Source organism: Canis lupus, chromosome 5 (genome assembly GCF_048164855.1).
Source record: "Canis lupus baileyi chromosome 5, mCanLup2.hap1, whole genome shotgun sequence".
In the NCBI taxonomy this organism is placed as follows: Eukaryota; Metazoa; Chordata; class Mammalia; order Carnivora; family Canidae; genus Canis; species Canis lupus.
In genome coordinates this window covers 73296871-73324239 of record NC_132842.1, presented here as the reverse complement: position 1 = coordinate 73324239, position 27369 = coordinate 73296871, and the positions used below count along the sequence as shown (strand labels likewise).

The 27369-nt window shown below is 41.1% G+C and overlaps 1 protein-coding gene across 1 annotated transcript; it reads left to right on the top strand.

Annotated features, from left to right (window-relative positions):
- Positions 1–802: 802 nt before the first annotated feature.
- FAM76A (family with sequence similarity 76 member A) lies at positions 803–27369 on the top strand. The gene is made up of 9 exons (XM_072827572.1): positions 803–1261; positions 2546–2610; positions 6127–6181; positions 6896–7048; positions 10425–10579; positions 15550–15636; positions 21623–21758; positions 24464–24565; positions 25084–27369. The coding sequence occupies exons 1-9, from the start codon at positions 1181–1183 to the stop codon at positions 25168–25170; spliced, it is 921 nt and encodes a 306-aa protein (XP_072683673.1). The 5' UTR covers positions 803–1180; the 3' UTR covers positions 25171–27369.

Here is a 27369-nt window from a genome sequence, read left to right as displayed (position 1 = left end):
ATACTGCAATTAGTACTGTATAGGTGGTTAGCAGAACCCAAAACAGTCTAAGTCCAAGAGCAGTTATAGGGTAGGGACTTGGAAAGGTCAGCACTGCAGGAAACTTTGCCAAAGTCTCAAGAACAGGAAGTTCATAATTCCTTGGGCAGCCCCTATAAGTGCGAAGCTGAGAGCCGAAGAGAGGCGGCGGAGGAGCCAGGAGGGTGCGGCTTGCTTTGGGGTGGGGGTGGAGTCGGCGTCAGCCAGGAAACCTCAGGTGATTGTTTTGCAAGAGAAGCTGGGAGTGCAACTGGGGAACACAAGGTAGGAAACAGGTCTCAGGCCAAATATATCCCACTCTGAGAGAGGCCACCAAAGCAGGAAGACTGAGGGGTGGAGGGCCTCGCCTTAGTATTCTCCTACTTCGTCCTGGAGGGGCTGTCATCACTCTAGCGGCCCTCTTCCTCAAGATAGGGGTCCTCTCTCTGGAGCTTCCCCTTTCCTCTCTGGAGGTCAACGATCCTCGAATTCTTCTCCTTTTTAGGGATCTCCGACAGAGAGCACACTTCTTATATTGTCTCTCATGGTTTCCTCTTCTTCCTCCCTGTGTGTTCTCTTTACAAGACCCCCACCCACACACACACCTTTTTCAGGCACGGGATCTTGCCCGAGTTCTAGTTCAACAATGCCCAGCTTTCCGCCCAACCGCACCCCTCCGACTCCCAGAAGGCAGCTCCATGGAAACCAAAACATCACAACTCCGCGGAGGTATCGCGAGAGGCGCGATTGCGACCGCGACCGGGGGAGGCGGGGCGAGGGCGGGAACAAAGAGCGAGGTGGGCGGAGCCTGGGCGCTTCCGAGGTCCCGGGCGGGAGAAGGTACCTCCTAGTGGCGCCCCCGCGTGACTGCGCTTTACATAATCGAGGCCGCGCGCGTCAGAAGTGGCGTACTCCAGTCCCGACCCAATCAGGGGTGTCATAACCTCTGTGTTCCGCCCCTTCGTGCTTGATGGACGTCGAGGTGAACCAGTGACCGGGCGAAGAGCGCCGCCGCGCCCGCCCTGATCCGCCCGCACTCGCCGGCCCGCCCGCCCGCCGCAGCCGCAGCCTGCCGCCGCCGCCGCCGCCAGCTTGTCCCTCAGACTGTCAGATAAAGCGGCGGGCCGGGCCGGCTGGGCGGTGAGCGCGGCCCGGGCGGGACATGGCGGCGCTCTACGCCTGCACCAAGTGCCACCAGCGCTTCCCCTTCGAGGCGCTGTCTCAGGGGCAGCAGCTGTGCAAGGTGCGCGGGCTGGGGCGGCGGCCGGGAACTGGGACGCTGGAGGCGCGGCCCGGAGCCCCCTGTTCTGCGGGGCCGTTCGGCGGGGTCCCCCGGGCAGGGCGTGGCAGGCCCGCCTAGCTGAGGCGCCTCACCCGCTCCGCTGGGGGCCAGCGGGGCACGTGGGGACTCCCGGGCCCCCGCGGCCGGCGTGTCCGGCTGCTTAGCAACCGCGAGGGGATTGTTCTCGGACCCCTTGAGGTCCCGAGAGCGGACAGCGGGTCCTCTGCTCGCCCCCGACCAGCCGCACCGAGATCCATCCTGGGCTGGCTTCGCCGCCGCTGGTTGCAGACCGAGGGACCCCCTGCCCCGCCGGGAACTGAACTCCAGAGTTGGGTGCTGCCTGGGAGGAGAGTCTCCCAACTCGGGCGCCTCGCGGGCACTTTCCAGCCAGTCTCAGAGTTGGAGGTGGCGAGGCTTTATAGAAAAGCCCCACAGCGAAGCGTACAAAGCAAAAGGATTTTTCAGCATCCAGTTGATGACCTTCGCCCCTGGCCCTAACCAACTACTCTTCACTTTTTATTCCTGAAGGTCCAAGTTCTTTTTATCGTTTGAGTTGCTTCATCCTGCTTTGCCTATTTAATAGAAGTGCTGTGAGGCGACAGTTTAAAGTCACCAACCCGGCCTGAGAGTGATTTTGAGATAGTCCCAGATAATCCAGAGTTTGTGACTCTGATAGGGGTAACTCATCACTGTATGTCACTATTGCCTCAAATGGCCATGATTTTGTCACTGTTTACCCTGTAGGAGAGCTCAGATTTTATATGATTAAAATATATTATATATATATATATATATATGTGGCTTTTTTAGGCCATATATATATATATATATATATATATATATTTGAAATATATATATTGATTTTAAGGAACTTTGTTATAGGTAAGCAATAATGGTTTTAATTTAGCATTTTCATTTCACAAGTGAACCTGTTCAAAAAATCAAACAGTGCAAGTGGCAGAACCAGAACTAGAATCTGGGGCTTCTGATTTCTTGTCTGAGGCTTATTCATACATACTTTTGTTTTATAGTTTATGACTAGTTCCATATAAATTCTCAATTCTCACATCAGTGCAGCCTAGTAATGCCAATATGACAGAAGAGAAAAATAAGGCCCAGAAAGTTCAAGTGACTCACTCAAGCACAGTGGATATGCTGGGAATAGTACCTAGGTCTTCTGCCTCCTACTGAAGGCTGTTGCCATTTCTGACTGCCTTTTAAAATTATATCCTCATTTCATTTCAGGAATGTCGGATTGCACACCCTGTTGTGAAGTGCACCTACTGTAGAACTGAGTACCAGCAAGAGAGGTACAGTTTTTATTGACCATGAAGATGTTAGTTAATAGGCTTTTTCCTCTTAAAATCTGTAATTAGCTGCTTTTCAATGGACAGATGTGTAATTGATTGCATTATACACAGATTCTGCAGTTTTTCATTATAACACATTGACAAATACAAAATACACATATTGTTCCCTAGTTCTCCATTGATTGCTTAAATTTTTAAAGTTATCTTTTTTTTCAGATCCTTGATCATTTTACATTGTGTATATAATCTTTATGACACTAAGAAACCACAACAGTAAAATATGAGTCTCCTGTTTCAGTATGTTTATGTTCAGAGCTCCAAGAATTTATAAGCCAAAAGAAGATACTTTTGGAAATGTGATAATTGTTTTTTTTTTAATATTTTATTTATTTATTCATGAGAGACACAGAAGGAGAGAGGAAGAGACTTAGGCAGAGGGAGAAGCAGGCTCCATGCAGGGAGCCTGATGTGGGACTCGATCCCAGAAACAAAGGCAGAGGTTCAACCACTGAGCCACCCAGGCGTCCCAGAAATGTGACAATTGTGATAAAGGGTTTGTGAGCCCTAGTCACACTTGAAACTCATTTGCCTGATGTAAATCTCATTTTTAAAAATGTGAAAAACATTTAGGTGTGAGTAAACACAAATCTTTGGAAGACTTTCAATAGCAGCAAAGTAATTTATTGGTACAGTAAGTTCTGTGGGACTGCAACTGTAAATAAGTTCCTTAACTCAGGGTGAGACCTATTTGCTGGCTCACACATAGACCTAGAAACCTAGTTTTAATCAGTCTTATTTCAGTTCCAGGAACATTTTCCCCAACATTTTATTATGGATGTTTTCAAACCAGAAAAGGTTGAAAGAATTAGGCAGTAAACACTCATATACTCACCACTTAGATTCTACAATTTACATTTACTGTATTTGCATCTACGCATCAGTGTATTAACTTGTTTGTGATGCATTTTAAAGTTGTGGACATCAGTATATTTGATCCTAAGCAGTAAGCGTGCATATCACCAATGAAGTCTGATATTTGTTTATAGTTCATTTTTTTAGAGGTAAAATTTGCACACAGTGAAATGCTCAAATCTTGAGTACATCATTTGATGAGTTCTGCAAACAGTATACATCTGTATAACCCCAACCCCTTTCAAATGTAGAATATTACCATCACCCTCAGAGAATCTTCTCATCCCTCGTCCCACTCAATCCCTACTCTTCTTGCCTTTCCCATACAGCTACGGTTCTGATTTTCCTTTCCACCATAGATCAGTTTTACCTGTTCTAGCACTTCATAGAAATGGAAACATACAGGGCATACTCTAACAGCATACTCTAGAAGTTTTAGATTTTACATTTGGGTCTATGATCCATATTGAATTTATTTTTGGGTGTGGGGTGTGACGTGAAGTTTAACCATTAATTCACACCACATTTAAAAATTGATTGAAGAAGAGGGCACCTGGCTGGGTCAGTTGGTGGAGCATGCAACTCTTAATCTCCAGGTTGTAAGTTTGAGCCCCATCTTGGGTATAGAGATTACTTTAAAAAATTAAATAAAAAAAATGGATTCAAGATGGATCATAGAAATAGTTTTTTTTTTTTTTTAATTTCAGGAGTGTGTGTGTGTGTGTGTGTGTGTGTGTGTGTATCCCACTTCTTCAGTAATAAATGTAAGTATAAACCAAAATGTTCAACATCACAGAATCACTGAAGTGAATCTTCTTTCTAAAAGAGCGTCCTTTAGGTGGCTCAGTTGGTTAAGCATCTGACTTCGGCTCAGGTCATGATCCCAGGTTCTGGGATGGAGCCCTGCATCATGCTCCCTGCTCAGTGGGGAGTCTGCCCCTCCCTCTGCTTATGCTCGCACGCGCTCTCTCTCTCTCTCTCTCTCTCTCTCACATGCTCTCTTTCTCTCAAATAAATATTGAAATATTTATTGAATAAATAATGAAATCTTTTTTTAAAAAAGTTTCCTTTAAATACACTGCACTTCTTGTACTGCCTTTTTTTTTTTTCTAAGATTTATTTATTTATTCATGAGAGATAGAGGCAGAGACACAGGCAGAGGGAGAAGCAGGCTCCTTGCAGGGACTCCGATGCGGAATTCAATCCCGGATCCCGGGATCACAACCTGAGCCGAAGGCAGGCGCCCAACCATGGAGCCACCCAGGTGTCCCTTTGTACTGCCTCTTTAAAATGGTAGAAAATAGAAAATTGCCCTGGAAACTATTTCGTTTGAATATTTCATTTTATTTAAATATTTTCTACTTTGCGGTTTTTCTTTGTTTTAACTTTATGGTCACTTTTATAGGACTTTATGAGAAAATAATCACAAAATAGCTAATAGACTGGATTTTTATGTGATTTTATTTTCAGCCCCAGAATATTGTTTATTGTTGCACATCAAGCATTTGTGAAGAATTAGACTTTGTTTGAAGATGATTTTTTTCCCCAAGGCAGTTTATCAGTTTTGATATTTATTTAGGTCATGTTATGACCTCTGGACCTTCACAAGACAGAAGATGTTTTTATTTTTGTCAGTGCTTAGTTCTTAGAGAAATTGGAAATATTGACAAAATATTTGGTCATAGCATCTATTTCCTCACATCTGGGATTTTCCTATGCTTTTCCTTACAGAGGAGAGTGTAGACAGATTAAGGTCAACATGGATAGAATTACTAACTTTGTATTCCAAACATATATTATATTTTATTTCTCACCTCAGGTTTCTCAGATGTTTATCCAAATTGAGAATTACTGCTAGTCCATTTCAGTCTAACATAATATTCTTTTGAGAGTTGTGTCCATATTTGATCATTTTGTTTAGTAATACTTGGAGATGTGATAATCAGAAATAACTCACCACTTGGGATCCCTGGGTGGCTCAGGAGTTTAGCGCCTGCCTTCGGCTCAGGGCATGATCCTGGGGTCCCAGGATTGAATCCCACATTGGGCTTCCTGCATGGAGCCTGCTTCTCCCTCTGCCTGTATCTCTGCCGCTCTCTCTCTGTCTCTGTTTCTCATGAATAAATAAGTAAAATCTTTAGGAAAAAAAAAACACCATTTTTTTTTTAAGATTTTATTTATTCATGAGAGACACACAGAAAGAGAGAGAGAGATGCAGAGACCCAGCCAGAGGGAGAAACAGGCTCCTTGCAGGGAGCCTGATGTGGGATTTGATCCCAGGTCTCCAGGATCACGCCCTGGGCCGAAGGCGGCGCTAAACTGCTGAGCCACCCGGGCTGTCCCATAACTCACCATTTTAATGAAAGTCTCATTTTATCTGAGCTAATAAACTTAACAACCTGGATAATTAATAAAAGAGTTAGTGGCCAGATACTCAACCTTCAGTTAACCAAGTATCCAGACCACATATCTCCTTGGCACTTAGCAATGAGTAAATTCTGTGGGCTTAAGGAGGAATCAGTTTTCAGATGTTGTAAGTAAAACAAGTTTTTTTCTTATAAAAGCCTCTTTTTTTAAAAAAAGTGTCTCTTTTTTCCTTAACAGTAAAACCAATACAATATGCAAAAAATGTGCTCAGAATGTGCAGTTATATGGAACGGTAAGTAGAGTTTCTCTGTACTGAACAATGAATACTCAGGCCTCTTGGAACCTTACATTCTGTGGATTATTAATGTAATTATAATATCTTTAGTAGAACTGGTTATGGGTAAATATTTTCTCAGAGTTTATTTAGTGTTTGAGCTTTTAAGCTTAGCTAATACTTCAGATTGAGTTGTTCTGTGTTTATGGTCATGATGGCAAGATTGTCATCATAATTTTCTTTGAGAGCTTCAGTAATCAGTATGAAAAGAAGAATCCAAAGATGGATCTTACAATGTGACCTCTTTGGTAGCAGTTGACTATTTATTTTGATGAATGGATTTTTTTTCGTCTCTCAGTGTTAGGATTCTGGATACTATGTCCTTCCAGGCATTCTCCTAACCTATAATAAAATGATAATGGCAAAATGGCCTTTTGAGAAATTTGGAAGCACATGCTGATTTCTTCAAAGCATGGGTTCTGTTGAGTTTCTTATAGAAGTCCCAGTGTATACACTAATGGGATTTTGTTATTTTTTTGTTTGTTTTAAAATCAATAGCTGTGCAGAAAAACACTTTAAATAGTGTTAGGAATTTGATTGGTATAGAAGGAAATGTATGAAGTTGGGAATACATTTTTACAGTGACTAATGAACTGTGTAATAGGAATTATTGCTTTTAAAAATGCACTCATATTTTATAATGTACTTAGTTGACCTTTTTTTCTCTTTAAGCCCAAACCTTGTCAGTACTGCAACATAATTGCAGCATTTATTGGCAACAAATGCCAGCGATGCACGAATTCAGAGAAGAAGTATGGACCACCATATTCATGTGAACAGTGTAAACAACAGTGTGCATTTGACAGGAAAGATGATAGAAAGAAGGTAAATCTCTGTTTCTGTTGATTTTTTTTTTTTTTTTTTGTCTTTCAGAGAAATTAAGGTGGGTCACTTGTGTCAAACAGCGGTGCCTGTTGGGCTCAGTTGGTGGAACATGACTCTGGATCTTGGGATTATGGGTTTGAGCCCCATGTTGGGTGTAAAGATTTCTTAAAAATAAAATCTTTAAAAAGGGGGGGTGGGGTACCTGGGTGACTTAGTTGAGCATCTGGCTCTTAATCTCAGCTCAGGTCTTGATCTCAGGGTTATGAGTTCAAGCCCCATGTTAGGCTCCATGCTGGATGTGGAGCCTACTTAAAGCCTACTTAAGGGATCCCTGGGTGGCGCAGCGGTTTAGCGCTTGCCCTTGGCCCAGGGCGCGATCCTGGAGACCCGGGATCGAATCCCACGTCGGGCTCCCGGTGCATGGAGCCTGCTTCTCCCTCTGCCTCTGTCTCTGCCTCTCTCTCTTCTCTCTGTGTGACTATCATAAATAAATAAAATTAAAAAAAAAAAAAAAAGCCTACTTAAAAAAAAAAAAAAAAAAGCCTACTTAAAAAAAAAAAAAAAAAAGACCTATAATAGAGAATTCTCAGTTCTTCTAGTTTTTATTGACCTTGAAGATTTTCAGCCTTTGTTTTCTTCATTTACCAAATGTGGACAATTATATTCTTTTTTTAAAAAAAATTTAAATTCTTTTTAAAAAATATCTGTGTTTATGTTTAAGTATTTATTTAAGTAATTTCTGCATCCAAGGTAGGGCTTGAATTTATGACCTTGAGATCAGTAGTTGCATGTTCTTTTGACTGAGCCAGCCAGGCACCCCTGGGCCATTATATTCTAATATTTCATAAGTTAGTATTTCATAAGAATCTAAATGACAGTGGTCAATATCCCATATAAGTGAAGTGGTGATTCACAGAATTTTATTTAATTCTATAAAGGAGAGATTGTGACTTAAGCAAGATACATTACCAATTTCACTATATGACTCTTTAAATGTTTCTATCTGTTGGGGATCCCTGGGTGGTGCAGTGGTTTGGCGCCTGCCTTTGGCCCAGGGCGCGATCCTGGAGACCCGGGATCGAGTCCCACGTCAGGCTCCCGGTGCGTGGAGCCTGCTTCTCCCTCTGCCTGTATCTCTGCCTCTCTCTCTCTCTCTGTATGACTATCATAAATAAAAATAATAAAAAAAAAATTAAAAAAAAATGTTTCTATCTGTTGAAGTTAAAAATCACAAGATGACATAGAGGAGAGCCCTATGTGGAGTGATGATGATACGTTGGTAGAATAAAAGTGATATAGATTTGTTCTGTTAAAAACCCTCCAGTATAAAACCCAAACCTCTTTCCTGGCCTGCATGGCCCACACCTGCCTCTCAGTTTCATCTGACATCACATCTCCCACCCCTTGCCTATTTCGGCCACACTGGCTATCTTTCAGCCCTTCAGGTGTGCCAGTGTCATTCCCACCTTTGTGCTAGCTGTCATTTTGCCTGATAACATCATTTTCTAAAGCATCTTAATTGGTTTCTCAAACTCAGATGCCACTTCTTCACAGAGACCCTTACTAACTTACTCACCCCTTGTTATATTGCCTTCATAGCATGTAACATTGTGAGAAATTATCTTGTTTATTTGCTTCTATGTTTGTCCACCTGCACTAGAACATGAGCTCTTTGTCCATCTTGTTCTCTGCCACATTCCCAGTGATCTGGCACATAGAGAGTGCCCCCCTTGTATTATAGTATATAAATTATGTAAACAAATTTATACATGCATATTTAGATTGATAAGAGTGATACTTTTATTGAGACCTATTTCCTCTCCCTTTTAGTTGTTTTACCAAACATGGCCAAAATGTTAATCTGAAATATATCTCCAACTTGCTGTTATTTATTGTGAAAATTTGTACTTCTACTTTTTGAAAAGTGACTGAGGGAAGCCTGGATGGCTCAGTGGTTTAGCGCCGCCTTCGGCCCAGGACGTGATCCTGGAGTTCCTGGATCGAGTCCTGCGTTGGGCTCCCTGCATGGAGCCTGCTTCTCCCTCTCCCTGTCTCTATCTCTCTCTCTCTCTGTGTCTCTCATGAATAAATAGATAAAATCTTAAAAAAAAAAAAAAAGGAAAAAGTGATTATTTTATATATTTTTATTTTTATTTTTTTTTTAATTTTTATTTATGATAGTCAGAGAGAGAGAGAGGCAGAGACACAGGCAGAGGGAGAAGCAGGCTCCATGCACTGGGAGCCCGACGTGGGATTCGATCCCGGGTCTCCAGGATCGCGCCCTGGGCGGAAGGCAGGCGCTAAACCGCTGCGCCACCCAGGGATCCCCTATATTTTTAAATTTGAGGTATAATTGACATACACTAGCTTCATATATATAGCATAATGATTCAATATTTGTATGTATTGGAAATTGATCACCACAATAAATCCAGTTTACATCTATCACTATACACAGTTATAGAATTGCTTTTCTTGTGATGAAAACTTTTAAGATTTACTCTCTTAGCAACTTTCAAATATGCAATATAGTATTATTAACTATAGTCATCATACTGTATATTATAATCATTTTGTAAGTAGATATTTATACCTTTTCACTACTTTCACTCATTTCACCTATGTCCCACTCTCCACCCCTGGCAACTATCAATTTGTTCTCTTCAATAAATATTCTTTTAATGAAAGAATATAGTACAGAAACTTTTTCAGTGTCCAGAGGAACTCTTTGGAGATGCTTAGGCTCACAAGAGCCGATTCTTGCTAACCATATTCATTAATTTACAATGACTCTGCAATGATCAGAATACTTTTTTTTAAAGATTTTATTTATTCATGAGAGACAGGCAGAGAGAGAGGCAGAGACACAGGCAGAGGGAGAAGCAGGCTCCATGCAGGGAGCCTGATGCGGGACTTGATCCCAGGACTCCAGGATCACACCCTGGGCTGAAGGCAGATGTTAAACCTCTGAGCCACCCAGGGATCCGGATGATCAGAATACTCCTGCCTGACAACCAGAGCACCTTTCCCCTGAATCTGAAAAGCTGTTTTAGGAATCAGGAGGTAGCATATTATAATCATTGGAATATAAACTTTGCAATCCCATAGGCCTGGGCTAGCAAAATGATCCTGGGCAAGTTACTTACTTTTATTATGCATCAATTTCATAATTTTTCCAGTGGGAAATAACAGTAACTGCTTCACAGGACATAGGGAGATTTAATTGAGGTAGAAGACTTGCCTAAGTTCACATACCACATAAATGACAGAATTGGGACTTAACCCAGAGGTTCTAACTCCCAATACCTATATTCTGTAGTACCGATGTACTACATTCCCTCTTCTTTATCTTTATCTTTGTCTCTTTGTCTCTCAGGTAGATGGGAAATTGCTGTGTTGGCTGTGCACACTTTCATACAAACGGGTCCTTCAAAAGACCAAAGAGCAGAGGAAACATCTGAGCAGCTCTTCCCGTGCCAGCCACCAGGAGAAGGAACAGTATCGACTGAGTGGTGGCAGCCATTATAACAGGTAACCCCAAGATGCGTAAGATGGGGCTAGAGGTACTGGTTGGTCGGATAGAAACACAATTAGCCGGGATGATACCATTTGGTGTACATTTTCCTAGTCTTTTCTCTCTAGTTACTAGCCTTAGGAGGAATCTCCTTTACCGTAATTTACAGTTCATGTGTCTTCCAAGCGCCAGTGAGATTCATAAGGTATCAGGATTTCCTGACTTGGTTTGTATTGTGTCTAAAAAGTTTATGGAACTTGTTCTACTTTCCCTGTGATGTTCTCCTCACCCTTGGAGTGGGTTATCTCCTTAGAGGATTGGACATTTCACTTTCTGAGGGATGCAGCTTTTTTTTTTTTTTTTAAGATTTTATTTATTTATTCGTGAGAGACAGAGAGTGAGAGAGAGAGAGAGAGAGAGAGAGAGGCAGAGACACAGACAGAGGAGAAGCAGGCTCCATGCAGGAAGCCTGATGTGGGACTCGATCCCAGGATTCCAGGGTCACACCCTCGGCCGAAGGCAGGCGCCAAACTGCTGAGCCACCCAGGGATCCCCTGTATGCAGCTTTTTTTTTTTTTTAATTTTTATTTATTTATGATAGTTACACAGAGAGAGAGAGAGGCAGAGACACAGGCAGAGAGAGAAGCAGGCTCCATGCACCGGGAGCCCGACGTGGGATTTGATCCCGGGTCCCCAGGATCGCGCCCTGGGCCAAAGGCAGGCGCCAAACCGCTGCGCCACCCAGGGATCCCTGTATGCAGCTTTTTTAATGCACATTTGGCCAGGAGGTTAATGTTCTAGGTTTGTCCTGATGAGATCTAGTCAAAAAGATGTCCTTTCATTGCAGTCTTAGCTTCCTTTCAGAGTATCTGAAGTTTTTGTTAAGAGTTTTGGCTCTGAATTGAATCCCAACTCTACCAGGTTCTCTGTGTGGGATCTTGGGCAAGCTTTTTCATCTGTAAAATAGGGAAATAAGAATATCACCTGATAGAATTGTTGTGAAGATAAATTATATAGTGCGTGCATAGTGGTTAGTTTTATCACTGGCATAAAGGAAGCATTCAGTATATTTTAGTTACTGTTTGTTATTGTTACCATTATGATTTTGTTTGTTCATTTAGCAAACATTATTAAGTACTCCCATGGGCCAGGGATTCTGCTAGGAAGGCAGAGATGAATAAAAGAATCATGCTGCTTACCAAGAGTATGCAGTCTGGTAGGGAAGACAGGCTTGTAATCAAATCATTGCAATATAATTCAATGAACACCACAGTGGAAACATCAAGATACAGGCATGAGAGGCAGTAGTAATTAACTGCCTTGGGAAGTCAGGCAACAGACAGAGGCTCAGAGAGAGCTCTGAGCTGGTGTTGGAGCTGGATTTTAGGATGAGTTGGAATTGTCAGATGGAATGGGCAGAGGCATCCTAGGCTGAGGGAATAGTGTTTGCAGAGACACGGAGGGCATGAGACCATATGGAACCCTGGGGAACTGCAGTCCTTTTATGTTGCTGGACCTTATGTTTGGGAGCCAGGGAATGGGAGTAAAAGGGATTCTGCAGATGTGTTAAGGAGCATGAACCTGATCCTGTGGTCCATAAAAAAAATAACTCTGATTATTGTAGTGAATACATTGGAAGAAAAAGAGACTGGGGGCTAGTTAAGAAGCTTTTTTTGTAAGAGTCCAGGGTAAGAAATGTTAATATTAGAATCTCAACTCAGGCCATAGCACTACAGGTTAAAGACACAGATTCAGGAAAATAGTTTAGAGGGAAAATTATGAGAAATTTAGGTAATTTGATGAATAGGTAGATGGACCGGAGCTGGGTGAGCAAAGGATAATTCTGAGGTTTTTTTACTTGGATAAATAGTAGATTCCTAACCGAGAGAGAATATAGGAAGAAGAGAAGTTCAGTTTTAAAAAGTTGATTATGTGGGGCACCTAGGTGGCTTAGTCAGTTAAGTGTCTGACTTCAGCTCAGGTCATGATCCCGGGGTTCTGGGATCGAGCCCCACAAGGGGCTCCCTGCTCAGCTGGGAGCCTGCTTCTCTCTCTCCCTTTGCTCCCCACCCCACCCACTTGTGCTTTCTCTGTCTCTCTCTCAAATAAATAAAATATTTTTTTAAATTAAAAAAATAAAAAGTTGAATTTAGAGGATCAAGAGTTATTATTTTGTGGGAGCTCAGCTTAGAACTCAAAAGAAAGATTTGGATATGGCCCATTGGTAGCACATAAGAGTCGGTGGGAATAGAAGTTGTTATAAAGTGTGGATTCCTGCTGCTCTACTCCAGGCTTTAAATTCAATAGAATCTAGGATAGAGTCCATGAAATCACATTAAGGGAACACCCTTTCCAACCCATGTAAGTAGTTGTTAAAACCACGTTCTTGGATGATATAATTCAAGTTGGAGGCTGAGAACAGAACTCCAGAAGCACTCAAGAGGGATAGAGTATTTGCAAACCATATACCTGATAAAGGGTTAATATAAAAAATATATGAAGAATTCATACAACTCAATAATAAAGTGAATAACCCAATTTAAAAATGGACGGAGGACTTGAATAGACATTTTTCCAAAGAAGACATACAGATAGCCAATAAATGCATGCAAAGGTGCTAAACATCACTAATCATCAAGGAAATGCACATCAAAACCACAATGAGAAATCTCACATCTTTTAGGATGGCTCAGTCGGTAGAGCATGTGACTCTTGATCTGAGTCATGAGTTTGAGTTCCACTTTGGGTGTAGAGATTACTTTAAAAAAAAAAAAAGAAAGGAGGGAAAAGATAAGAAATAACAGATGTTGGTGATGTTGTGGAGAAAGGGAACCATTGGTAGGAATGTAAATTGGTACAGCCATTGTGCAGAATAGTATGATGGTTCCTCAAAAAATTAAAAACAGAACTATCATTTGATCCAATAGTCATTCCTGGGTATATATGCAAAGGAAATGAAATCAGTATCTTGAAGAGATATTTACACCCTATGTTCACTGCACCTTTATTCATAATAGCCAGGAGATGGAAACAATGTAAATGTTCTGCAGTGGTTGAATGGATAAAGAAAATATATTCACCCCCCCCCCCACACACACACACATACTGTGTGGTATCACTTCTACATGAAATCTTTTTAAAAGGCTAATTTCAGGGACGCCTGGGTGGCTCAGAGGTTGGGTGGCTGCCTTTGGCTCAGGTCGTGATCCCAGGATCTGGGATTGAGTCCCACATCGGGCTCCTATGAGGAGCCTACTTCTCCCTCTGCCTGTGTCTCTGCCTCTCTTTCTCTGTCTCTCTCATGAATAAATAAATAAATCTTAAAAAAAAAAAAAAAAAAGCCAATTTCATGGAAACAGAAACTGGAATGGTGGTTGCCAGGGGCTGAGGAAAGTGGGAAGTGGGGAGGTTAGGTCAAAGGATATATAAACTTTCAGTTATAAGAAGAAAAAGTTCTGGGAATGCCTGGGTGGCTCAGCGGTTGGGTGTCTGCCTTTGGCTCAGTGCATGATTCTGGAGTCCCAGGATCGAGTCCCACATTGGCTTCCTGCGTGGAGCCTGCTTCTCCCTCTTCCTGTGTCTCTGCCTCTCTCTCCGTGTGTCTCTCATGAATAAATAAATAAAATCTTAAAAAAAAGAAAAAGTTCTGAGGATCTAATGTACAGCAGAGTGACATTAATATGGTATTATAGGGACCCCTGGGTGGCTCAGTGGTTGAACATCTGCCTTCGGCTCAGGGCATGATCCCATGGTCCTGGGATCAGGTCCCATATTGGGCTCCTCACAGGGAGCCTGCTTCTTCTGCCTATGTCTCTGCCTCTCTCTGTGTATCTCTCATAAATAAATAAATAAAATATTTTTAAAAATGGTATTATATATTTGAAAATTGCTGAGAGTAGATTGCTATAAAAAGCAAGGTAACTGTGAGGTGATAGATGTGTTAATTATCTTTTTTTTTTTTTTAAGATTCTATTTATTTATTCATGATAGTCACACAGAGAGAGAGAGAGGCAGAGACACAGGCAGAGGGAGAAGCAGGCTCCATGCAGGGAGCCCAACATGGGATTCGATCCCAAGTCTCCAGGATCGTGCCCTGGGCCAAAGGCAGGCACCAAACCGCTGTGCCACCCAGGGATCCCTGTGTTAATTATCTTAATCTTGGTAATCATACCATAGCATATATGTATATCAAACTGTCGTATTACATACCTTACATATATAGTTTGTCAGTTACTCCTCGATGTAGTTGGAAGGGGAGAAGGTTAGCAAGGTCAGTGGTATCAATTATTGAAGAGATCAAGTAAGAAAAGGTCTTACTTGAGGATGAACTCACTGGGGCCAAAATGATTTTTAGTGGTGTTGTGGGACTCATTAGATTCACAGAACTGTAGTGAAGAAGAATTGGACTAGGAGTTCAACCTGGTGTCTAGTCCCAGCTTCACCGTTGACTAGCTGTATATCCTTGGGTAGTTCAGATAACCTTGATGAGCATCAGTTTCTGCAGACTAGAAATAGTACCTTGTATATACCTCACAGAATTGGAGGTGCATATGAATCATTAAATGTAAAAGTACTTTTTAAGGGGTGGCTGGCTCAGTTGGTGGAGTGTGTGACTCTTGATCTCAGGGTTATGAATTTGAGCCACACTTTAGGGATGGATCCTACATAAAATTAAAAAAATTTAAAAATGTTTTAGAAGATTACTTTTTAGCTATAAAGTAGATTATACTTCTTACTAAAATTTTAATAGGTTGTTAATAAAGTAGGTAATATTTAATTAAAGCTAAGAATTTGGGGGGGAGCCTGTGAAAGTGAGCTGCCCATGCACCTATAAGACCTATGAAATCAACACCGTGGTAGATTTTAGTAATCAAGAATAACTGTATGGAAGAGCTATGATATGTTGGTCCCATTTAACAAACTTTTATTGTGGTGTTTTATAAATCTTTGATTTCTAATATGTATCTCTCTATTTTTGCATTAAAAGCCAGAAAACACTTTCTACGTCTTCAATTCAAAATGAAATCCCAAAGAAAAAATCCAAGTTTGAGTCAATCACAACTAATGGAGACAGGTAAGCCAGTTGGTGTGTGTACATCCTTCCATTTGAGGTGCTGCATATACAGTTACTGAAACAGGGTATGCCTTGGACCTTATCTAGGATTGTTATTGAGGTTCTGAGGAACATTATTACATTAGCCACTTGATAGCTTATGAATAAGCAGCGCCAATATTGGTTTATAACTCTAATCCTGTCATTAAAAGACAAATACATATAACTGGATTTAACAGCAACTGAATTCTATTGTCCACAAATAACTCCCCCACACTAATTCTAAGAAGTTAGGAGCTATATGCTTTTTACTTTGATCTGTGCCTGTGGCCTCCTCCAGGCAGGGCAGGAGTTGGTCTTGAGAGGTGGAGCAGTGACAATTTGGAATTAAGGCAGTATTGCTTAGTCTATGAGTGCAGATACCAAATCAGCAGAGAACAAGATGTATTTAAATATTTTTACTTATTTTTAAACCTGTTTAAATGTATATTTTTATTTGTTGCTTTCCCTTCTCCGTCTGAGCAATGCTTTCTCTTGTAAGCTACTTTATCCCAATATCTAGAGTGCCCCATCCATGTTGGTGCAGTGACTGCTTCCCAACCAAGTCTTGGGGCCACCCATTTTTCTGTTTCTGCATCCCAGGCCCAGTGAGACACTGACATACTCTCCCCCAAAATCCTTGGAATCATCTCCATTCTGAAAACTCCCAGTGTCAGTTCTCCTTCCCAGCCAGTGGTAGGTATGGGAGTAGAGTAGCACATAGGCTTACCAGGGCTTTTGTTTAGGGGAGCACAGAGCACCTGTGAAATTTATTCTTTCCTATTACCTTTTTTATTAACTTGCTTTCAGATTCAGCAAGGTTTGTTTCTTTCTTCTTTCTTTCTTTCTTTCTTTCTTTCTTTCTTTCTTTCTTTCTTTCTTTTTTTTTTAAGATTTATTGATTTATTTGAGAGAGAGAGTGTGAAGTGAGGAGGGGCGGAGGGAGAAAATCTTCAAGCAGATTTCCCACTAAGCACAGGGCCAACACAAGACTCAATCCCAAAACCCCTGAGATCATGACCTGAGCCAAAACCAAGTCATGTGCTTAACCGACTGAGCCACCCAGTCACCACTACAAGGTCTTTTTATCCTCTAGTATCATTGATTTGTATTTCTTGAAATGAACCTTCTGGAAATGTTGGACAAATTATGAATTATGTATTCAAATTATATTGGGGAAGGAACTATGAAGACCATCTTTTCTGGTCAGCTTTAGTGTTCTCTCAGCAGATATTCTGGCCATTATGAAGATTGCCATCACTTCTGCCAGGGTGCATGATCCTCCAAAAACCATGTCTAGGGGTGAACCTTTCTGAGATTCCTGCCTTTGTAGAGGTCTAGGCCAAGACCCAGAGCATTTAGATTCATCATTTCTATTTTGTGCTCATTTATGACCCAGACTGTATATGAATGACCTGAAAAAAACCTTTAGTTGAGCCAATGAGCCCTTAAAGTTTACCTTTGAGCTTTTGTTCTTAAGATACTGCCATTATTCTTGTTGTCTATTGCTTTGGATATACAAAGCTAAACTTAAGTTTTCTTTTTTTTTTGAAGATTTATTTATTTATTCATGAGAGACACAGAGAAAGGCAGAGACATAGGCAGAGGGAGACACAGGCTCCTCACAGGGAGCCCTGTGTGGAGCTCGATCCTGGATCCCTGGATCATGCCCTGAGCCGAAGGCAGATGCTCAACCACTGAGCCACCCACGCGTCTCTGAAAACATTTTTTTTAAAGATTATTTTAGAGAGAGAGTGAGTGTGTGCATACACATAGTGGGAAGTAAAGCGGGAAAGAATCTCGAGCAGACTCCTCACTGAGCATGGAGCTCTGCATGGAGCTGGATTCCACAACCTGAGTGGAAACCAAGAGTGGGGACACCCAACTGACTGAGCCACCCAGGTGCCCCTTACTTTGAAAACATTCTGGCAAGCCTTTTTTTGATGGCCCCCTTTGTAATGTCATGTAAAGCCCTAGTCTTTTTTTTGAGTATCTGTCTTGAATTCACTTCTGTACCAGATGTAAACAGGCTCGCTTCTGAGCGCTCCACTGTAGCTGCCTCCCCATTTTCAGTGCATCACAGTCTACTTTCCTGGCCCCACTTTTAAAATATCCACATATGGGGACGCCTGGGTGGCTCAGCGGTTGAGCATCTGCCTTTGGCTCAGGGTGTGATCCTGGAGTCTGGGGATCGAGTCCCACATCAGGCTTCCTGCATGGAGCCTGCTTCTCCCTCTGCCTGTGTCACTGCCTCTCTCTCTCTCTTTCATGAATGAATAAATAAAATCTTAAAAAAAAAAGAAACATATAAAAATAATATCCACATATGCTCTTTTCTTTGCCCTTGTCATCCCCTCCTATCTTTTGCAGGCTTCTCCTGACAACTTTCCATTCACCTCGCTGTTCTCCCACATTCTCCTCTCTTAGTTTGTAAGGTTTTTTTTTGTTGTTTTTTTTTAGTTTGTAAGTTTTGAGGCATGTTTGATTTTTTTTTCTCTTCTTTTTACTTCTCCATTAGCCTTCCGTATCATACAGGAAGAATGCATCGCTTTAGGTTGGTTTTCTTTTTTTTTTTTAATATTTTATTATTTGAGAGAGAGAGCATATATGAGCAGGGGGTGGGGCAGAAGGAGAGGGAGAAAAAGAAGCAGATTCCACAGTAGCATGGAGCCTGACATGGGGCTTGATCCTAGGACCCTGAGATCATGCATGACCTGAGCTGAAGTCAGATGCTTAACCAATTGAGCTACCCAGGCACCCCTAGGTTTTTTAATAAAACCTTTAATTGAATAGTTTTATTTAATTTTTTAAAGATTTTTATTTATTTATTCAGGGGGCAGAGGGTCCAGAGGGAGAGAGTCCTAAGCAGACTCTGCATTGAGTGCAGACTTTGACATAGGGCTCAATCTCATGACCCCGAGATCAGGACCTGAGCTGAAACTAAGAGTCAGACACCCAACCAGCTGTGCCACCCAGGTACCTCTTGAATAGTTTTGTACTTCTAAAATGGGTTTTTGCCTTTTTTTTTTTTTAAGTATCTTGCAGAATTCATAGCCTCCCTCTCATATATTCTAGTTTGTTACATTGTAGGAAAAACTTCAATTTGAGGAAAATCTGAGTTCATTTCTATCTTTCCTTACCAGAGAAAATATACCAGCTACTTTTTTTGTTTGTTCTGTTGATGATAATAAAGCACTCTCAACAATGGGACGCCCAGGCTCACCTTGTGGTTTATTGTTTCTAAAGGATATTCCTTTCCTTTCCTCATAGTTTTTTAAAATTTTATTTATTTATTCATGAGAGACAGAGAGAGAGAGAAAGAGAGAGAGGCAGAGACACAGGCAGAGGGAGAAGCAGGCTCCATGCAGGGAGCCTGACGTGGGACTTGATCCTGGGTCTCCAGGATCAGGCCCTGGGCTGAAGGTGGCGCTAAACTGCTGAGCCTCCTGGGCTGCCTAGATTTTATTTTAAATAATCTCGGGATCCCTGGGTGGTGCAGCGGTTTGGCGCCTGCCTTGGGCCCAGGGCGCGATCCTGGAGACCTAGGATCGAATCCCACGTCAGGCTCCCAGTGCATGGAGCCTGCTTCTCCCTCTGCCTGTGTCTCTGCCTCTCTCTCTGTGTGTGTGTGACTATCATAAATTAAAAAAAAAAAAAAATTAAATAAATAAATAAATAAATAAATAATCTCTACACCCAGTGTGGCGCTTGAACTCTCAACCCCAAGATCAAGTCACATGTTCCACTGTCTGAGCCAACCAGGCACCCCTCTTCATTGTTTTATTTCATTCTGCATTTGAAGTATGCCTGAAAGATTAGCCTTACTTTGTGTGGTCTTTGAGGTCTTATATTAAAAGGTTTGGAAAAGACAAGAAGCTTCCTAGAGAAATAGTGAGTTCCTTCTCATTAGAGATACTTGGAAAGAGACTGAATCTGATTTTCTGCCTTGATAATCTAGCCATCTGCTTTCATTTGCTTTCCAGAAAAAAAAAAAAAAAAAAAAAAAAAGCTTAGAAAGTTAGAAAGGTCAGGCCGTAACATAGGATAAACACAACTGGTCTTGTCAGTAACATATTGGTATGGAAAGAATCCTCTCAAGAAGCAAATAGAGAAGGGCATTTTTGGGACCCCAAGATTTATACTACCCCATTACTCCGTTTCATTTTCATTCTGGTTATGGGTTTAAGTAAATTCTTTGGATTGAGGGAAGAAAGTCCCTTGGCAGGTATTGAAATTGGTGGAGACTTTGATGGGTTCCTTCAGTATTTTCTCCTGCGTGCCTTGTTTTATTATATGACATTTATTACTTTTTGTCACCCAGTAATTCTGGACATTCATCATTTATGAAAGCACTGGTACATTCTTCTGACATTCTCCTCGTGTGCTTCATGTATACCGAGAGAGAATATTCTTTTTTTTTTTTTTTTTTTTTTTAAGATTTTATTTATTCATGAGACACAGAGAGAGGCAGAAACAGGCAGAGGGACCCTGATGCAAGACTCAGTCCCAGGACCCTGGGATCACGACTTGAATCGAAGGCAGACGCTAAACCAATGAGCCACCCAGGCATCCCAAGAGAGAATATTCTTATCAACGGACTGTGTCTTCTAGTCATAGAAATGTTTGGTAACTATGAGGATGTCCAGTGATTCCGCTTGCTCTTTTGAGTTTCTACCTAAATAGAGAAGTACTGGTTATTAGATATAGTTCAAGAAGTAGGAACGAACCAACAGCAAGGGGGAACTAGAGTCATTGCTATATTGATATAGGGAGCTGGGAATTAATATTCCAGTGTCTGCTTAGGAAAAACAGGTTTGTGTTTTACTTTAAAGGTTGCCCTGGGAAGAGTAAGAACCACCTTTGGGAAGACTCTGGACACTGACAGTATATGACTTTCATGGCAATGATTCCTTAACTTGTTTTGAGTTTAAGACATCTCTGACCAACCGGGAAAGCTATGGAGTTTCACCCTAAAAACCACTCATTATATGTATACACTGAATTATATGTACAATTTCAGGGGTTTACAGGTTAGATTCCCTGGCACTGGGCCTGGTTAGAAGACACTGCTAAAAAGACAGAGTTCACTTGGCACTTTGAAAAAATGAAGTGCTCAGGTACTGTTACTGAGAAGAATCTGTTGCAAATCCAGGTTGTGGTGTGACTCTGGGTTTGCCACCTCTTTGTTCCTTTTCTAACTAAATATCACTGAATTCTTGATACTGGAAGTGGTGGTCAACAGGCCAGTTACAGTGTAGGGGAAGTTGGCTTCCTTCCTGTTAATTTAAAAGGGACTGACTGCTTCTGGTATGGAATGCAGTAGGGGTGTGTGTGTGTGTGTGTGTGTTTATTTATTTGAGAGAGAGAGAAAAAAAATGAGTTGGGAGAGGGACAGAGGGAGAAGTAGACACTCCACTGAGCCAGAAGCCCAACATCAAACACTTAACTGACTGAGCCACCCAGGCACCCCATGCAACAGCTTTTTAGCAGTTGTACCACATCATAAAAGCTTTGCGGCAGAAAATAACCAAAAGATGAGCTCTGTGGGGAGCTCTAAAAGAAAAATACATGAGCTTACAATTGATAACTTACCCAGATTCTAGGGTAATTATTTAATTACAAAAAAATGACTGTTTCACCCATGAATAATTGGGGATTTTCAATGCACCTGAAACAAAATGTCCTTGGCTTTTAGAAAATGCGTTTGTTTTCATCTTGAATGTGAGAGGAGATGCTGCAGAAATGCTATGGGTTTTGATTTGGTTGGTGTAGTTATGATCACCTTGCCTGTACAGTTTAGCAAAGTCTGTTGAGTCTGGCATATATGGAGCATTGTGCTTACCACTGGGAATTCAAATAGTTGTTCTTACCCTTGAGCTTGTAGTCAAGTGGCCTATGGTGTGTCCTCAAGTAGACAAAGGTTTATCCCTCCAAGTTACTATTTTTCCCCCTCTATATTTCTACTCAGCTTTTCCCCAGACCTGGCTCTGGACTCACCAGGCACTGACCACTTTGTCATCATTGCCCAGCTGAAGGAAGAAGTGGCCACTTTGAAGAAGATGCTGCATCAAAAGGATCAAATGATTTTAGAGAAAGAGAAGAAGGTACAGTTTTGTTAATACCTTTCAGGCCAGAATGATGCAAGGGTAAGCATGTGGTGCAATAGGGCACGGTGCTAACTGATGTTTATTTGGTACTGATACCAAATAACTGATATTTATTTGGTACTGACCAATTAAAACGACAGTGCCCCTCTTAATTCACAGTGGGGGCATAACTCACTACTATTCTCAGCATGAGTTGCTTTGGAAGGTTGTAATCAGAAGGTGCTGAATAAGCATGGAGTCGGGACAAGAGGAGGTAGTTATATAATTGGAATTTTTAATGCTCTCAGGCTAAGAGAATCTGATGTCTCCATCTCTATTATTGGGATGACCATATCTGTGGGACACTAATACTCAAAATATGTGGGCCAGGTCTCCCTCCTTCCTGGACAATGTTCAGGTAGGCCTTCCTCCATGACTCTTACATCACTTTGCTTCCATTACTGACAACTCCCTTCCTGAGTGACCCATTCTTTAAACACCTTAGTATCTTCAGTAAAGTCTTACTCTGGTCTAACAGTTATTCTCCCTCTTTAAGGGAATTTTTTAAAATCCTTCTTCTATTCAGGTCTATTTATCTTATTGGGTTTGTAAAGAATATCTCATTTTTGTCTTAATATATTAATAACAATAATAGCTAACTTTTATTGGATACTTAACTGTGTACCTAACACTTCTGCATACTTTCCATGTATTAACTCATTTATCCTCATAATAGCCCTTTGAGGGCAGCCCTGGTGGCTCAATGGTTTAGCGCCGCCTTTGGCCCGGGGTGTGGTCCTGGAGACCCGGGATCGAGTTCCACGTTGGGCTCCTGGCGTGGAGCCTGTTTCTCCCTCTACCTGTGTCTCTGCCTCCCTCTCACTCTCTCTCTCTGATGAATAAATAAAATCTTAAAAAAAAATAGCCCTTTAAGAGAGGAATTATTGTTATCATCATGTCATAGATGAAGGGAGCCTCCAATATTTTTCCTCTTAGGCTTCCTTCTCCTAGTTGTGTTTTCTTCCTTGAGGCTGTATGTTTTCTTGCTAGGATTCAATCTGAATGGCTAGCCAAAGGCATTTATAATATTAAAATATTTACATTCATTCTTTCAATCTAATTTCGACCTCATTTTACAGATGAGGAAACAGACCCAAAGATATTAAATGATGTACCAAATCACACAACTAGTAAATGGCAGAACAGAGTAACTCCAGTTTTTCTGACTACTGCTCTTTCTACTAGCCTGTGCTTTCTTCTGCTGGTAAGGTGGAGATTCATGGGGAGAGACCAGTATTCTTTCCACTTTACTACATGACTGTTAGATGAAAGTAGACTTAGGTATATTTTCTTCATGGACTAAGTGAAAATGGCACATAAAAGGATTTTGCAAAATAGAGATAAAATGAACACTTGTTTCTATTACTTTGCGAAGTTTGGGTTTTTAAAAGGGCCAAAAACAAATAGGTTGTTTCTCATCACTTTCAGGATCAAGGTCACACTCCTTGGCTTGGAACATAGGTCCTGCTACCTCATGCCTGCTTATCTGTAGCATCATCACCTGCCACTTTCCATGCTCATTAGTCATTCGAACAAGTTGTTGGTTACCTCAAACCTTCTGGCTACGCCCATATAGTTTCTTTTGCTTGGATGCCCTTCTCCTTGTCTTGTGTGCCAATTGTACCTCATGTACCTTAAAACTCAGCTCACACATCACTTCTCAACATAGACATCTCTCGGGCAGCCCAGGTGGCTCAGCAGTTTAGCGCCTGCCTTCATCCCAGGGTGTGACCCTGGAGACCCCATATTGAGTCCCACGTCGGGCTCCCTGCATGGAGCCTGCTTCTCCCTCCGCCTGTGCCTCTGCCTCTCTCTCTTTGTCTCCTCTCTGTGTATTCTCATGAATAAATAATAAAATCTAAAAAAACAAAAAACAAAAAACAAAAACAAAAACCTAGACATCTCTCTTTGCTCCTTGAATAGCATAGTCAATAGAAGAAGGCCTGGGGTTTGAATTCTAGCTCTGCCACTTGATAACATGTATGATCTTGGCCATGTTACTTAACCCTTTCTAAGCCTCAGTTTTCCCATCTATGAAATGGGAAAAATAATATTGCCTCCCCAAAGGTTTATCATAGGATAGAATGAAATAATATAATCAAACAGTTTAGGGCACCTGGCTGGCTCAGTTGGAGGAGCATGCAACTCTTGATCTTGAGGTCGTGAGTTCAAGCTCTATGCTGTGTATAGAGATTACTAAAACAAACAAACAAAAACTACATGTATATATGTATATATAGTATATATTCTCAAACATTTTGCCTAGAATAAGTTAAAAATTCAATAAATGGCAACAGCTGTTATTCTCCTGGCTTCTCTCAAACCGTCGGTCATATTGTATTATAATCACTGATTTTTTGGAGGATTATTGGCATGTATTAAATACATAAAATCTTTAAAACCTGCCAGTGATGAAATATGAGAGATGATATGTCAGGATTTTGTGTAATTTTCAGGAAATCTTTAGAAAAAATAGGATACAGAATCCCCTGGTTTTGATGTAGTTCTGGATCTTCAGGAGAGCCCTGGATTTCATTCATTTGGAAAACCGTTAGTTCTTTGGTATCAGAACATTTTTTGTTGACATTCTCACAAGTGGAGCCATGCACAGAATTGGACACAGCTTTCTTCTGGTCACTCTGCCTTTTTTGTTTCCCCCTCAGATCACAGAGTTGAAGGCTGATTTTCAATACCAAGAATCTCAGATGAGAGCCAAAATGAACCAGATGGAGAAAACTCACAAAGAAGTCACAGAGCAATTGCAGGTGAGTCTGCTTATTTTATGTGGTAGCCCTGGTGTATTTAGCTGATTGTGTTTTAAGTGATTATCTTTCAGACTTCTTTATCTCAGGGTATTGACAAATTCACATTAATCCACCTTGTAGCTGTCTTTTATTGTTTCATGGTTGGCTGTATTCTGATCTTTTTCCCTCAAAAAACAGTGGAATTAATAAATGTGTGTTTTGATTTTTGGGTAAGCCAGATGTGATTCCAGATGTCTGGTTTATGAATTCTGTTTATCCAGCATGTGAAGGCACTCTGGTTTGTTTGTGTTCATAAAGCACCCTTTTGTAACAGTGGATCCCAGGAGATTGAAGTGTGCTGATTAGCCTCCAGCAAACACTGTCTTCCCCTGAACCAAGCCCTAGAGCTTTCTGTTGTTTTCTATCTCTAGAACTTGTTCTCTTCCTGACCCTCTACATTGTATGCCTTAGCATCTGCATGAAAAACATGTCCTGTCCTGTTAAAACATCCTTCTTTTTCTGATTTTTTGTTTGTTTAGGCCAAAAACCGAGAACTCCTGAAGCAGGCAGCTGCCTTGTCCAAGAGCAAGAAGTCAGAGAAGTCAGGAGCTATAACTTCTCCATGAGAGACCATAAGGAGGCTTCCAGCCACAGCAAAGGGGTTTCCTGGGTTAGGGTTGGTGGCCTGGCTGTTATCTGGGAATTGCAAGCTTTCTTAAGAAATCTCTATTTTATTACAGTTATCCTTCTTTGTGGGATTGCAGTGGGCTGAATGGAAACACCTGGTTCATGCTGTGTCATGACTGCATGCTTGGATGTTTGGGGTTCCAAGCTCTCTGTCTCATACTCTCACTCCTCCCCCCGCCTACCCCCATACTACTCTGTCTCTCTCTTTGGGTACTACTGTGTGTGTGTGTGTGTGTGTGTGTGTGTGTGTGTGTGGTGGTCACTGCTCAGTGTTATGTGCAGAATAATTTTTTTTTTTCTGGTCCATCATTGCATCCTGCCATACCCATGAGCAAATCGTTTGGCATTAATTACATATCACTGCCATCCTCTGAACTTTGAAAACTGCCACCTTAAGACTTGGTACAAGGGAAGAGGCCTTCTCTCTCCAATAAATCTTTTGCTTCAGGGTATACTCTTGGGTTTTTCTCCAGGTATATTATGTATGAACTTTGTACTATGTATAGCCAGAGTTTTATTTATTTTTTAAAAAAAGAAACTTTTTCTTGATAAAGGAATAATGATTAGCCTAGCTTGTTCTTGTAAAAGTGATGCCTCTTTAAAAAAAAAAAAAGGTTCTACTCTCTACCTTTTAGTAAAGGAATAAGACCTTTTCTTGTTACCTTGGAGTCTTAAAAACTGATTGCTGAGGTGAAATAATTCAGTGTATAAGTATGAAGTTAAGTGCCTTTTGGAAGATTTCTTGGAAGAGCATTTAAGAAGATACTTAAGGGAGATTTGAACAGTCTGTCTTTTTAAATAAGGGCAGAAAGAAAGGTTGTCCAGGTTTTACTGGACATTTCCCTCCTCTACCCCTTTCTTGATTGTTTTATGTGACTGATTTTAAATTCTCACACTGCCACTTCTTTTTAAAAAAGAAAAATACCCTTGTATCAGTTGTTATATTGGGCTGTTGTTAGAGAACATTTTTTTTAATGAGCAGATCAAAATGAGATAATATTTGAACTACAGAGCATTTGGGGAGTCAGTGCAAGCTGCTCAAGTATGGATTCTGAATCTGATTGGGAGAAATAATATCACTGTATCTTCTCCCCACTCCTCCTCACCCACCCCAGCCTGTACACTCCCTGCTTTTAACGGAAATGTATTGAAAACAGGTGCTTGTCAGAAGCAGCTTGGCCTCAGCTAGAATTGTTTGTGTCCTGTTTTCCCTTCTTGACCCAATAGGCACATGGATTTACTTTTCCAGGAGAGGAGATAGATTTACACTTCTAGCCATTCTCTCAGGTCCTCTATGGGATGTTTGTGAAAGAAATGAGAGATGTGTAAGTGCCACGAAACACAGTAAAATCAACTACCTTGAAATTAGTGCACAGGGGAGGGGTACTATGGCTAGAGGTAACCACGAGGGCAGATGACATTTGTACCTCAGTGTACCAAAATTGTAAGCAGTCAGTGTAACGTGCTAGGCATTTCCTAGAGGCAGATGCTTATAATTTATGATGACATTCTCACAAGTGGAGCCATGCACAGAATTGGACAGAGATGTGGAAATAGGTAGCTTCTTTCTGAGAAGAAACAATGGACCATGTTGCTTCAATCTCACTCTAGTGGGGGAGGTCATTTTCCCTTCAAAGCAAGGGAAATGGCAGTGCTAAATAGTTTTGTAACTTTTTGAATGAGAAACTTTTAGGTAAAGATAAACTGTCAGATAATATTTTTCAGATGCATTTACGTTTAACTATGGGGAAATGATTGTGGAAAAATATTAACAGTCATGGTTTTTTGGGTTTTTTTAATTTGGAAGACTTGAGAAATTCTGTTTCATGAAGTGACAATATAAAAACACATACTTAGTTTTATACTAAATCTTTTTTTAAGGTCTTGGCATTTAATATAAAGCAGATTCACACATTTTCTAACTTTCCACAAGTTCCAAAAGGTGAAGGAAGAAACCTCAGTCTTGAAATTTTGGTTTTTAAAAATCATGACACTGTTTTACCATGAAATTGAGTAGCTAACTTTTGGTAACACCTTTTGTTCATTTGTATGTTTGTATAATGGACATTTTGAAACACAGGAATGTTTTGGTTTGTACAAACTTTGAAAAATGTGTGTTAATAAAAATATTGACTCAA